The sequence below is a fragment of the Ovis canadensis genome, chromosome 19, assembly GCF_042477335.2.
Source record: "Ovis canadensis isolate MfBH-ARS-UI-01 breed Bighorn chromosome 19, ARS-UI_OviCan_v2, whole genome shotgun sequence".
NCBI lineage: Eukaryota > Metazoa > Chordata > Mammalia > Artiodactyla > Bovidae > Ovis > Ovis canadensis.
Window position 1 is genome coordinate 71,043,925 of NC_091263.1, and position 15,252 is coordinate 71,059,176.

General features: G+C 41.5%; 1 protein-coding gene across 3 annotated transcripts in view; it reads left to right on the plus strand.

Moving 5' to 3' along the window:
• Positions 1-15,252, plus strand: part of RAF1 (Raf-1 proto-oncogene, serine/threonine kinase) — a 73,509-nt gene that overhangs the window by 34,588 nt on the left and 23,669 nt on the right. For all 3 annotated transcript variants that reach the window (XM_069560982.1, XM_069560983.1, XM_069560984.1), the window contains one exon: positions 7,864-8,096. In XM_069560982.1, coding sequence (XP_069417083.1) covers positions 7,890-8,096 — 207 coding nt within the window. In that variant the 5' untranslated portion in view covers positions 7,864-7,889. The remainder of the gene's footprint in view (positions 1-7,863; positions 8,097-15,252) is intronic.

Below are 15,252 nucleotides of genomic sequence, written 5' to 3' on the forward strand. Positions count from 1 at the left end.
ACAAACCTCCATCCATAGTTCTTCAGCACCTCTGTCTGATCTAATCCCTTGAGTCTGTCACCTCCACTGTATAATCATAAGGGATTTGATTTAGGTCATACCTGAGAGATCTAGTGGATTTTCCCTACTTTCTTTAAGTCTGAATTTTGCAATGACAAGTTCTTGATCTGAGCCACAGTCAGCTCCTGGTCTTCCTTTTGCTGACTTTGCTCCGTCTTAGATTGCAAAGAATATAATCAATCTGGTTTTGGTATTGACCATTTGGTGATGTCTATGTGTAGAGTCATCTCTTGTGTTGTTGGAAGAAGGTGTTTGCTATAATCAGTGTGCTCTCTTGGCAAACCTCTGTTAGCCTTTGCCCTGCTTCATTTTGTACTCCAAGGCCAAACTTGTTACTCCAGGTATCTCTTGACTTCCTACTTTTGCATTCCAGTCCCTTATAATGAAAAGGACATCTTTATTTGGTGTTAGTTCTAGAAGGTCTTGTAGGTCTTCATAGAACCAACCAGTCAACTTCAGCTTCTTCAGCATTAGTGGTTGGGGCATAGACTTGGATTAGTGTGATACTGAATGGTTTGCCTTGGAAATGAACAGAGATCGTTCTGTCATTTATGAGAATGATAAATAAGCTCACAAAATAACTAATGGAACCTGAGAAAAGAATGAAAGCTTAGTATACTGAGTTTCTTTGAGTCTGCTTGGCAGTGAAATACATGAAAACTGGAAGAATCACATGAATTAGCAGAAATGACTATTTTGGTACCTAACATAAGGTGGAATTAGCAGACGCATGGAGAGAGTTCATTGATAAAACTAAGACAATCTAAGACTACATGGATCCTTAAAAAAACTGATCATTCAAGCGCAAGGAGATATATTCTGAGTAGATAAATGCGCTTGAGACCTCAGTGAATGCTCTGGTAGGGATTCTGAGCTTTATAATTACACCAGGAGTTTTCAGACTTAGTAGTGATCTATACTAAGGAATACATTTTATGATGTGTGTGTACCTGAGTCAGAGATTTCTCAAAGTAGTGTTTAACTCTGCTATGTGGATACGCACTGCTCTACCGTACTTGAGAAAGCTGGTCATAACTCATGAAAATGATATTCTGAACACCTAGGGGTCACACTCCACAGTGTGAAAAAGTGCTGAGTTACAGTCTAGGAGAGAAAGAGATGAGTTTTGGAAGTCTTCCTTGAAGAAGCTGGCTATTAAGAAGGTACTTATTCTGTCCTTGTTTGAAGCACGCTGGATACTATTTTAATTACATAATAGTCCCCCCTTACCTGTGAAGGATACTTTGTTAAGTGTCCGCCCCCGACTCCCCCTTGGGTGTCTGAAACTATAGATAGTTCAGAACTCTTGTACTGTTTTATCCCATACATACATATATACATATGATAAAGTTTAATTTATAAACTAGGCACAGTAAGAATATTCAAATTGCCAGCATCACAACTCTTGCACTTTTGGCCATTGTTAAGTGAAGCAGCATGCACTCCCATACTGCGACAGCCCATCTGGTGACCCAGAAGACCCCTAAAGGACTGCAGAGCAGGTGGAATATGTAGTGTGTGTGTGCTGGACAGAGGGGTGGTTCACATCCTGGCAGGAGGGGGCCAATTGCTGTGAGATTTCATTACACTACTCAGATGCGAAGAGTTGACTCATTGGAAAAGACTTTGATGCTGGGAGGGATTGGGGGCAGGAGGAGAAGGGGACGACTGAGGATGAGATGGCTGGATGGCATCACTGACTCGATGGACGCGAGTCTGAGTGAACTCCGGGGGTTGGTGATGGACAGGGAGGCCTGGTGTGCTGCGATTCATGGGGTCGCAAAGAGTCGGACACGACTGAGCGACTGAACTGAAATGAACTCAGAAATCAAAAAGCTTTGAAAGGCGTGCAGTTTAAAGCTTAGCAGTTATTCATTCTGAACTTTTCTATTTAATATTTTCAGATGGGTAACTGAAACTGCAGAACGCAAAGCTTTCTAAGATGGGGCACTATTGTACCAACCAGAAGGGCCTGGAGAAGGCATCTGAAATGGATCTCAAGATAGAACTTAGCAGATCATTCAGGGTTTTGGTCTTCGACTCTTCCTTGAGTCCCCTTGCTGCATAATTCAGGGCAATGTGCTTTCTATGTGGTTCTTTTGTTCGCTCCTGAACTCCCTGGTGGCTCAGATGATAAAGAATCTGCCTGAAATGCAGGAGACCTGAGTTCAGTCCCTGAATCGGGAAATCCCCTGGAGAAGGAAATGGCTACCCAGTCCAGGATTCTTGTCTGGAGAATTCCATGGACAGAGGAGCCTGGAACAGAGGGCTGCAGTCCATGGAGTCAAAAGAGTTGGACAGGATTTAGCAACTAAACCACTACCCACGAGACTCAGTACTACTAGAATTTCTAAACCACTGTTTAAGTTAGATATAGGATAGATATCATTCTCTGACTTTCTAAAAGAATATTCATGCAGAGAATAAATGAGATTGAATGCTTATGACAAGTGAACTATGGTAGTAAAAGCAAACATTTTGAAATAGATTCAGCTTTAAAAAGAGTTTAGACTACAAAACCTTTAAATTCTAGTATGACAGATGAAGCATGAAGTCAGTAAAAGGCAAGCTTTTTGGTGAACCTGTGGAGGCTGTCAGGCTCAGAAATTATGCTCGAAGTCATAGTTTTAGGAGAAATTTTGATCAACTAATGATTGGTAGATATAGACTGAGTGACTCAGGAAAGCCATGACACCTATTGATGAATTGTTCCCCCCTCCCCTCCTTTTTTTCATAAAATGTAGACCCTAGTGGTGTCTTTCAGCGACGGAATTTGGGGGTAAGCCCATTTTGGCATATCTTTAATGGAAGAGTCACGGAGGAAGCAGAGCAGAGTAGGATCTGGGTTTTTTGATTTCTGTGGTGCTCTGTAATGGGGATGACTGGAGGAGAAAAGGGACATGAATGCAGAAGGAAGCAGCTTGAAACCAGTTGAGCCTAGCCTGTTCTAGAATGTTCTGTTCTAGAATAGGCTAGAATTCATGTTAAGTAAATTGTAGGCTTCCTAAAATTATAGCAGTTTGCTATCATAGTGAGATTGTGAATATGCTGTGTCCTTTCTGGTAAAAGGTCAATGTTTAGCTTGTCGAATACAAATTCTTAGGCTGTCTCACTGTATATATATATAAACACAGAAGTGTTTACAATCAGGGATCTTTTGACATAATGAGGCTACTACTTTGTATAGCTTTGAAGAGAGTTATCTAAAAAGTTTTTTTTTAATCATGGGACAGAAAGGAGCTTTTAAAATTAGGTTCCATATGAACTTTTTGTTTCCAAAGTTATCTTTAAATGGCTTACTGAACAATCCTGTTTTACACAATACACTTTTATGTAAGGGTTGAAAAGGTTGGATAAATACCAAGAAATACTTTATGAACATTTTAAACTTCTTTTTTAAAATGTTTGCTTTACTTTTGATATTACACAGCACGTATAGTCCTTTGAAGTATTTTTTAAAAGATGATGTCATTGGCTCCATCTTGTGAAGTGTGAAAGTGTTAGCCACTCAGTCGTATCCGACTTTTTGTGACCCCATGAACTGTAGCCCACCAGGCTCCTCTGTCCATGGGATTTCCCAGGCAGGAATCCTGAAGTGGGTTACCATGCCCTCCTCCAGGGGATCTCGACGACCCAGGCAGTAAACCTGGGTCTCTTCCCTGGTGGCACAGACGATAGAGAATCTGCCTGCAATGCAAGAGATCTGGGTTTGATCCCTGGATGGGAAAGTTCCCCTGGAGAAGGGAATAGCAACTCACTCCAGTATTCTTGCCCGAAGAATCCTATGGACAGAGGAGCTTGGTGGGCTACAGTCTGTGGGGTCCTATATGACTGAGCGACTAACACTTTATCTGCATTGGAAGCAGATTTTTTGCCATTTGAGCCATCAGGGAAGCCCTGGACCCATCTTGTGGATGAATAATTTACAATTTTAGCAATAATGTCCAGTGGTTTTCTACTTACATATGAAAATATGAAATATTCCACAATTAAAGTTTGAAAATTTTCTTATTAATTTTCAGGAGTTCTTTGTATGTTAGGAATGATAATCCTCTTATTATATTCTTGTGTTGTAGGGAAGAATATATGTCTTATTTTAAATTATTTCTTCTGATAAAATGAATTTCTCTATTCATAAGAGAATGTGTTTGTTTTGAAAGTTTTCTTGGGAACTGTGAAAGACCTTTTACTATCAGAAGTAGATTTCTACTTTGGACTGTCTTATTATATCTTTAGGAGGATATGTATGGGTGTGTATATATATATTTTAACTTAAAGCATTTGGTCAACAGATCAGAGGGAGAGATCACAATATTAGAAACTAGATTTATATTTACATTATGCATACTTTTACGTTTGGGAGTAGTATCAATGGGGTTTCTGAATGTCTCCATTTAATATTGAAGTATGTTGGCTGCTATATGGTTTTTTAGAAGATTCTTTGTTCTTGTTTTTAGATGTGTATCCTTACTCGTTAATTGATTACAGAATACTTTGGCTTATAGCTTCCTGTGATACAGTGGTCAGCACTGGGGCAGCTGGTAGGGGCCTTGGCTTTTCTGGGCTTGTCTGCTTATCTCAGCATGCCTTACAGTTAGGATTCATCATTTTCTGTGAGTGGCATGAAAAAGGCACTGCTTTAGCATGCTTCTTAGCCTGTAAGTGGTCTTGATATAAACATGGAAGCTTCAAAGTTATGAATGATAAATAATCAAAAACTTGAGAATTAGAGTGGATTTGCTTTTGTCAGTTTTTATTAACAGTTTTGTCATGTGTTCCTACTAAGTACCAGCACTGTTATTTTCTAAGTGCCTACAGTAGGGCACAGAATTGGTCATAAAAAACTATGATCTTGAATTTAGGCTGCAGTTGATTATAATACAGAATGCAGTTTATTGCAGTTTGTCTTTTGCTGAATAATAGGTTTTTTTTTTTTTTTAAAGATGTACTACCAGATGGAGATTTAATTCACATTTACTAGTTCTTGACAGGTCTTTTCTTTTAAAATATACTTTTTGCAGCATTATTCTGGCTCCTAACTTAATTCATTTAATAAATACTTGAGTGCTTTTGTGATCCAGGCACTGTATCGAGGACTAAGAACACAGTAGTGAACAAGATTGGCAGGAGGCACTGGCAGGATTGGCAGGAGGCACTGGCAGGATTGGCACGGAGCAGAAAGAGGGTGGGAGGTACTGACCAAAATCTGTAAGCAGTTAACATCAGTGGTAAGTGGCATGAAGAAAGTAAGACTGGGTTATTTGATGGGGGAAGGCGGTGGATTCTTATGGTTAGGGTGGAGAAAGTGTCTCTAAATGATATTTTAAGTAAAGCCCTTAATGATCTGAAAAGGACAGCTTGGCTGTTCGTGGAGGTTTTGGCTTTCCAGGTGAAGGGGACAGAATGTTCAAAAGCACTGGGATGCGAAGCTTGGATGGGAGTTTAGCTTTTGTTCTGAGTCTTAAACAGGGGAGGGAAATGATGAGTTGCATTTTTAAGATTAATCTGGCTGCTCTGTATCTGTTGATTATATGAGCTACACCTTTTCAGGCTACTGAGATGCTCAGATAAGTCTTCCTCTTTAGGTGGGAAAAAAGGTCTAGGGAAAAGAAGCTGTAGATGCCCCTAAAAAGTGACCTCATGGTAATAGAATTAGGAATGTGTTGGAGCTTGGGTGGTGTCAGAAAGAAATGGGAGGCAATGCGTCATGGTCCTGCCCCTCAAAGGCTGTAGGATCTTGTCCTGCCCTTCCCCCTTACACAAATAAAATAAGCTTTTCATGTAGTAGTAAAATATAAAAAGCAAAATGTAGACATATATATAGTAAAAATTTCCTAACCATCCTGCTGAAATAGTTATTGGCACATTGTTTATTACTCTAGATTTTATCACCTTTAAAAGAAAGATTTTAGATTTTTCTCCTTTCTAGATTAGTATGAAAGAGGCTCAGACTACATTTTTCATTTTGTCTTGGGTAGCTTTTTCCGTCTCTGCACATACAGAGCAACTTTGTCACATGGGAATTAGCATGATTTGTGTAGTTCTCTGTTGTTAAGTATTTGGTCTTTTCCCCAGTATTGAAGATGCTTATACATATATCTTTTGTTTTGGCTGTGCCGTGTGACATGTGGGATCTTAGTTCCCCGACCAGGGATTGAACCCACGCCCCCTGCACTGGCGGTGCAGAGTCTTACCCACAGGAGCATCAGGGAAGGCCTTGCCTTCTACTTCTGTAGGATAAATTCCGAGAACAATATTGAATTACCAAGTTAGTCTTTAAGAACATTTCAGATTTTTAGTAGTATTTTGTTTTTAACCATATTCTCCTCCAAAAAGTTGTGTCGAGACTTTGTGTGAGAGTGATGCCAGATAGTGATCCTGTCTCTAAACTTCTCTAGTTTGCTCAGCTGTCAGCTCAGAATAGTTAGTATCTATCGTCCCTTCTGGATTCAGGCATGTGAGGTGAGAAAGAGCTTACTGCATAGTGGGTGTGCAGACAGAAGCTTCTGGTACAGAGCAAGACGTTTGGATTAAATGATCTTTAATTCTGGGCCATTTTAGCTCTGACTAAATGATTGCAAGTGTCAGGGTTACGTATGACAAGGTAAGGACTCTGGAATCAGATTGAGCTGCCCAGTTCTGAATCCTGTCTCTGCCGGGTAGAGTGAAGTGGATGTCATTGCCACCTAGAGTATCCCCTAAGGATCAGGGTGGATAATAGGAGTGGGGTGTGTGCAGCATATGCTCATTCTCATGATAGATAGTAGGCATCTAGTAAGGTAGCTGCTGCTGACAGTAGTGATAATAAGATAAAACAACTTTCTGAAGGAGGAAGGCTTGAGAAGGATGGGTTCCCTGTCGACCTCACTGTTCTGTAAAGGTGGAAGCACCTCTCACTTCTGCCAGGATCGATTGCCTCCAGGATGGTATGGCTGTGGACCCCTGTCACTTCTGCATGGTTGCTGACTCCCGGTCGGTGCCAGGGCATTGCACATACTCACTGCAGAGTATCTCTGACTTACTCTCATTGTGTGACTGTCTGTGGACTTCAACTGCGGTTTTCTTGTTGCCCTATTAAGACATTTAATTGTTTTTTGTTACTATCTCTGTTTGCATCTGTTTGTAAGCTTTGTTTCTGCACTAAAACTGAATGTTATGTTGTAAAGTTCATGTACTTTAAATACAAACAGATATAGAGTCTGGTTATTTTACCTATCAACCTGGATGTTCTTGGGCAAGCAGCATGGTTTTCCTCTGCCTCATTTGTTTAAAAATTAAAGCATGGTTGGAGGAAGGTATTTAAAATCTTTCTGGGTCCTTATTATAGATTAAATGAGATAATTTACATATAAAGTATCTAACATACATCTTACAAAAACTAAGTTCTTTTTCTTCTTCAAAGGCAGAAAATGATGGCTTACACTTTTTTTTTTGTATTTCTCATAGTACTAATGAGTTACTAATATTCAAAGGTAGCTGTTTGTGCTTAATATACAATAACAAAAGAAAAAGTGGAATTGAAAAAGCATTAGGACTAGACCTAGCTATGTTCCGCGTTGACTTTTACCTGGTTGTATAACCCTTGATGAGTCTTTTGATCTCTAGTACCCATCTGGTTCATTTTTGGTTGTCTGTGAAATATTCTATGGAAATACACTATAATAGAAGTTTTCTGAATAATGTATTTAAACAGAATATGTCACCTACAAAAAAAACCCAATAGTACTGTTTTCATAGTTACTCTGTATATTGTATTGTTGAGCTAATTAGTTTTACTCAAGAATTAATATATTTTTTCGCTAGGTTGAAGTGCTGCGTAAGCTGCATCAATGGAGCACATACAGGGCGCCTGGAAGACGATCAGCAACGGTTTCGGATTCAAAGACACGGTGTTTGACGGCGCCAGCTGCATCTCCCCTACAATAGTTCAGCAGTTTGGCTATCAGCGTCGGGCGTCAGATGATGGCAAGCTTACGGACCCTTCTAAGACAAGCAACACTATCCGTGTGTTTTTGCCAAACAAGCAAAGAACAGTGGTACGTGAACATTCCTCTCCGAAAATGCAGCTGTCCATCACTTGTGAAATCACTACAGATCCTGTTGCCCATCACATAGATAGCAGAGATCTTCACTGTCACTTAGAGGCTTTATTTTTCAATTTTATTTTAGTGTTTTGTAGTCGCACCTTTTTTTTCAATTGAGATGTTGTTGATTTACACTGTTGTGCTAGTTTCAGGCACGTGGCACAGTGGCTGCAGCGTGTACATGTGCTTCCGACGACTTTCCGCTGTGGGTCATTACACGATGCTGGCTGCTTCTGCATGTCGTACAGGAGAGCCTTGTTTCCAATCTGTTTAATGTATCGTAGTTTGTTTCTGTTAATTCCACACTCCTGACTTAGGCCACCTTTCTTTCCCCTCTCCTTTGGTAATAAGCTTGGTTTCTGTATCTGTGGTCTGTTTTGATTTTGTATGTAGATTCATCTGTTTTTAGATTACACATTTAAATGATAATTACATAATATCTGTTTTCTCTTTCGGACTGACTTCACTTAGTATGGCAGTAGTTCATTCTTCTTTATGGCTGAGTAATACATTGGTGGGCCCTGGGGTCGTTTCCATGTCTTGGGTATTGTAAATAGTGCTGTGAACACTGGGGTGCATGTATGGTTTTGAGTTCGAGTTTTTGTCTTTTTTGGATATATGCCCAGGAGTGGGGTTGCTGGATCGTATAGTAACTGGTTCTTGTTTTGTAAGGAACCTCTATACTGTTTTTCATCGGGTGTGTACAAATGTTCATCCCACCAACAGTGTAAGAGGGTTCTACTTAGAGTCTTTGTTAATTGACTTTCTAGTTGTAGATTTTATTGCTTTATATTCTCTTCACACCCCCTTGCTTTTTCCTTTCTAGCTCTTGGCCTTCCTTCGACTTAGCCTTGCTTAGAAGGTCTTTTCTGACAATTCACGTAAACAAATAATACATTTTAAAGAAAATATTTACTGAAATATAGTTGATTAACAATATTGTGTTTCAGGTATATAATAGTGAATCATTTATACATACACATAGATCCAGTTTTTTTAATACTCTTTTCCCACAGGCCATTGTCGAGTATTGAGTGGAGTTGCCTGTGCTCGCGGGAGGTCCTTACTAGTGATCAGTTTTGTATGTAGTAGTATATAGGTCAGTCCCGGTCTCCCAGTTTATTCCTCCCCCTCCCTACCCTCTGGTAAGCACAGATTTGTGTTTATAGGTAACTTTCTGTTTTGTGGACAAGCCCATGGTGCCCTGTTTTTAGATTCCACGTGGAAGTGATATCATGATGTCTGTGTTTGTCTTTCTCTGTCTTCGCTCAGTCTGACAGTCTCTGGGTCCATCCGTGCTGCTGCACATGGCAGGGCTTCGTTCTTCTGTATGGCTGAGTCATATTCCGTTGTATATATAGGAACCACATCTGTATCCATTCCTCTGTTGGTGGACATTTTGGTTCCTTCCACACCCTGGTTACTATAAGTAGTGCTGCAGTGAATATTGGGGTGTCTGTATCTTTAGAATTACAATTTTCTCTAGATATGTCCAGGAGTGGGATTGCCGAATCATAATGGTAGTTCTGTTTTTAGTTTTTTAAGGAACTTCCATTCTCTTCTTCTCAGTGGCTGTATCAATTTATGTTCCCCCCAGCAGTGTAGGAGGGTTCCCTTTTCTCCACACCCTCTGTGGCATTTATTATTTGTATTAGATTTTTTTGATAATGGCCATTCTGATTGGTGTCAGGTGAATGTAGTACATTCTTAATGGGGATGTATTTCAAAGGGTTCTCTAAGAAATCCCCCTAGACATTTCAGGCTCATTACAAACTTTGTTCAGTGTATTAAAGCAAACTGTTCATTTAAATTTTTTTGATATTATAGTCAAGTATATAGAAGAAAATAAAATTACCTGGAAAAAATTATTTTAGTACATTTCCTAGGTTCTGGGGCAAAGCTGGAGGTAGCCTGGAAACCAAACTGTTTTTCCAAGGCCCTGGACTAGCCAGTTATTCTTGTGTAGCTTCTGACACAAAATCTCAACTTTCTTAAGAAATTACTGCTTAAAAGCTTCTTCCTTTTCTGGGGGAGGCGGGGGGAACACCACCTGGTTGAAACCAAAAAGTGAAGCTGTGCTAATTGTGCTTGGTGTGTGGCTATCAAACACCGATACGGTGCGAGAAAACCTTTGTTCAGAACATCCAGGCGTCATCCTTTCCCACCCTCTGTTCTTTGTGTGAAATCGGGGCCTTGTGTTTATTCTGTGTTCCAAGGTTGGGAAGTGCAGTCCAGAGTTTTCTTTCTAACAGTTCCACTCTCTTCACTAAAATTTCCTTTTACTTTTGTGAAACCTAGAGAGCCTCCCAGTTAAAGTGTTGTACATTAAGGTACATTTTTAAACTGAAGGCAAAACTCAAAGGCATTTAAAGTTTGAGTAAATTTATTTTTGTTCTCTTTCCTGGAAATGAAACTTTAATGACTGGCAAAATTAATAATAATAATCTCCTTATTTCAGGAGTAATCTTTTGTTTGCAAAGTGAGTTTTCTCATTAATTTTCTGACCTTAAGAAAGTGGGAAGTGTGAGTGTGCCGGGGAGCTGAGACCCTCTGGTGCTGCTTCTGGGTGTTGCTGCCCCGTCTTTTCCACCCGTCTACCCGTTTGCCTGCAGACTGGGAACCTTAGTTTTGTGCAATTGTTTAAGTGTTTAGGCCTTTAAGACAACAAGGCCCAAATTTAAATCTTTGTATTGCCTTTTATAAGCTGTATCATGGCAAGTTACATAATATTTTGAGCCTCTCTTCCTGACCTTCATGAAATGAGGCTGATGCTAGCTACAGTGACTAGTTTCACAAGTAAAATGGTAGTTATGATAGTTTCTAGAGGAGGAAATGGCAACCCACTCCATTGTTCTTGCCTGGAGAATCCCAGGGACAGAGAAGCCTGGTGGGCTGCTGTCTGTGGGGTTGCACAGAGTTGGACACGACTGCAGCAACTCAGCAGCAGCAGGATGGTTTCTGAGAGTTTCCTACATCAGTGTGTCCTCGGTAGCCTTCAGCTGAGCACAGCTGGGGGCTGGGACCACCGATTTGAAACGCATGACACCTACAGCAGCTTTTGAGAAGGTTGTATCAGAGAAAGCTAGTTTCTCTTGTTTCTTTGTCCTGAGGCGGACTGTGTGCTTCTGATACAAACACTCACACGTGAGAGAGCCAGGACCTGTGTTGCACACTGTGCAGCAGTACTCTGAAAACTGAACGTGATCTCGGTGATATTTAATCTTCATTAGAAACCAGAGCTCCAAGAGCGAGACTGTTCTTTAAATATCCTCTAATCCATTGGGGTTCCCAAACGTGGCTGGTATGAGTACCCAGCTCCAGGGGTACCTTGAAGGAGGAAGGCGTCACGTGCTGGCCGGCTTGGCCAGTCAGCTGTTTGTAGTCCTTCCCAGGTTGCTTCACCGCTGGAGCCCAGAATGACTGTCATAATCACTTAGGGGGCTCCAGAGATGAGTCAGACCGTAACTGATCACAGCATGTACCCATGGGGAGTCCAGAGAGAAGAGTGACAGAGAGCGTGTATGTCTGATAAGAAATTTTTAGAATAAGTAGTAGTTGCTTGGTTTTTGAGTTTTTCTTGTCATTTGTTTTGTAAACATGTGTCTTTGACTTGCTGCTGCTGCTTTTTATTAGATGAGTGATTGGATCAGAGCTCAGGCTCTTTAATTACCATTGGAATCATGTCAGAAGCAGCTTAAGCTACAAATTGCTGAGCTTCATTCAGGGTGAACTGAATCAGATGAGTGTGTTAGAGGGGGCAGGCTGGGAAAAGACATTTTCCCAGGCTCCTCAGATGACTCTAATACCAGCCACGTTTGGGAACCCCGCTGGATTAGAGGATATTTAAAGAACCGTCTCGCTCTTGGAGCTCTGGCTTCTAATGAAGATTAAATATCACCGAGATCACTTTTCAGTTTTCAAAGTACTGCTGCACAGTGTGTGACCCAGGTCCTGGCTCTCTTACTGTTGAGTATTTATTACTTTTCATTGTCTTCATTCTTGGTGCCATCACAGTTCAGATCAGTCTCTCCCTTTACTGAGTTGTTTTGTTTCTGAAAAGCTGGAAGTCGGTGGGATATTTCTAAGGGTATCACTGCTTCAAGAAACCTTAAAAATAAACTTGTTGTGAAACATTGAAGATGGACAGTTGAAAATATTCTAAACGTTTAAAATAAAAAATCGCTTACCTCTCTCTGGAAAGGGGCTGGATTGGCCACTGTCAGCTGCCACATTTTCAGCAGAAGGACTCCACTGTGGGCAGTTTGCAAGCACCTCAAATCTCATTCTGCTCACCCTGCTGCCCATCCTGAGTCTAGTTGCCTTACTTTTGATTATGTTTATTGGCTTTTAAAACACTGTATAGGACTTTTACTGAAATGCTTAAAATCTTGGTTGAAATGTTTATCTAGTTGCTGATATTAGCATGCTGGGTGCTCACACTTTCTGTTAGGCTCTGAAGTGCCTACTGAGTTCCTGAGGACTGGGTACGTGGGGGTGTGAAGGGGTCTATACTGCTGAGACTACTGGATGGATGTGCACACACGTTTAAACCAGCAGTGCTGTTTGCCCTGACAGCGGGGCAGAGACTGTATTTCCTTTACTTCCTGCTTGCCCGCCTCTACTGTGCAGTGTACGTGAGATGGCTTTTTGGTTAGGAAGATGAACCATTTTGTTGAAAATAAGTTGAAATACAAATTTTTAATACAAAGAACTCATGTCATAGATTGGATTGGTTAATTTTTGTTTCTGGTGGATATTTATGTTTGCATGAATATTTCATTGACTCAAACAACTTCAGTCAATTCAGTTCAGTTGCTCAGTGGTGTCCGAGACTCTGTGACCCCATGAACTGTAGCATGCCAGGCCTCCCTGTCCATCACCAGCTCCTGGAGTTTACCCAAACTCATGTCCATTGAGTTGGTGATGCCATCCAGCCATCTCATCCTCTGTCGTCCCCTTCTCCTCCTGCCCCCAATCCCTCCCAGCATCAGGGTCTTTTCCAATGAGTCAGCTCTTTGCATGAGGTGGCCAAAGTATTGGAGTTTCAGCTTCAACATCAGTCCTTCCAGTGAACACCCAGGACTGATCTCCTTCAGAATGGACTAGTTGGATCTCCTTGCAGTCCAAGGGACTCTCAAGAGTCCTCTCCAACACCACAGTTCAAAAGCATCAATTCTCCTCTGCTCAGCTTTCTTTATAGTCCAACTCTCACATCCATACATGACTACTGGAAAAACCATAGCCTTGACTAGACAGACCTTTGTTGACAAAGCCATGTCTCTGCTTTTGAATATGCTGTCTAGGTTGGTCATAACTTTCCTTCCAAGGAGTAAGCATCTTTTAATTTCATGGCTGCAATCACCATCTGCAGTGATTTTGGAGCCCTATGGTTTTTCCAGTGGTCATGTATGGATGTGAGAGTTCGACTGTGAAGAAAGCTGAGTGCTGAAGAATTGATGCTTTTGAACTGTGATGTCGGAGAAGACTCTTGAGAGTCCCTTGGACTGCAAGGAGATCCAACCAGTCCATTCTGAAGGAGATCGGCCCTGGGATTTCTTTGGAGGGAATGATGCTGAAGCTGAAACTCCAGTACTTTGGCCACCTCATTCGAAGAGTTGACTCATTGGAGAAGACTCTGATGCTAGGAGAGATTGGGGGCAGGAGGAGAAGGGGACGACAGAGGATGAGATGGCTGGATGGCATCACTGACTCGATGGATGTGAGTCTGAGTGAACTCTGGGAGTTATTGATGGACAGGGAGGCCTGGCGTGCTGCGATTCATGGGGTCACAAAGAGTCGGCCACGACTGAGTGACTGAACTGAACTGAAAATAAAGTCAGCCACTGTTTCCACTGTATCCCCATCTATTTGCCATGAAGTGAAGGGACTGGATGCCATGATCTTAGTTTTCTGAATGTTGAGCTTTAAGCCAGCCTTTTCACTCTCCTCTTTCACTTTCATCAAGAGGCTCTTTAGTTCTTCTTTACTTTCTGCCATAAGGGTGGTGTCACCTGCATATCTGAGGTTATTGATATTTCTCCCAGCAATCTTGATTCCAGCTTGTGCTTCCTCCAGCCCAGCGTTTCTCATGATGTGCTCTGCATATAAGTTAAATAAACAGGGTGAAAATATACAGCCTTGACATACCCCTTTTCCTGTTTGGAACCAGTGTGTTGTTCCATGTCCAGTTCTAACTGTTGCTTCCTGACCTGCATACAGGTAGAAAGGGAAAGTTGATCATTTTCTCTCTCCCAACTACTGTCTCTTGGGGCTTCCCTGGTGGTTCAGTGTTAAAGAATCTGCTTGCCAATGTAGGAGACGTGGATTTGATTTCTGGGACGGGAAGATCCTCTGGAGAAGGAAATGGCTACCCACTCCAGTATTCTTGCCTTGGAAATCCCATGTAGCCTGGTGGGCTACAGTCCATAGAGTCAAAAAGAGTCAGACACATCTTAGCGACTAAACAACAAGAAACCACTTCTCTTAGGGGTAAGAGCTATTTTTTCACATGCAGATGACATATAAAACATATATCGGTTCCCCACCCTTTAAGTAATCTTCTTGGCATTCTTCAGTTGCTAAGTCATGTGTGACTCTTTGCAGCTCCATGGACTGCAGTACGCCAGGCTCCCCTGTGCTTCATTATATCCCGGAGCTTGCTCAGTCTTATGTCCATTGAGTTGGAGATGTTATCTAAACATCTCATCCTCTGTCACCCCCTTCTTCTTTTGCCTTCAGTCTTTCCCAGCATCAGGGTCTTTTCCAGTGAGTTGGCTCTGTGCATCAGATGGCCAGAGTACTGGAGCGTCAGTCTTTCCACTGAGTACTGGGAGTGGGTTTCCTTTAGAATTGATTGGTTCAATCTCCTTGCAGCCAAGGGACCCTCAAGAGTCTTCTCCAGCACCACAATTCAAACGTGTCAATTCCTCGGCGTTCAGCCTTCTTTATGGTCCAGCTCTCATACCTATATGACTACTGGTAAAACCATAGCTTTGACTATTCAGACCAATAGGCAAAGTGATGTCTCAGCTTTTTAATGTGCTGTCTAGGTTTGTCATAGCTTTCCCTCCAAGGAGCAAGCATCTTTCAATGTCATGGCTGCAGTCAC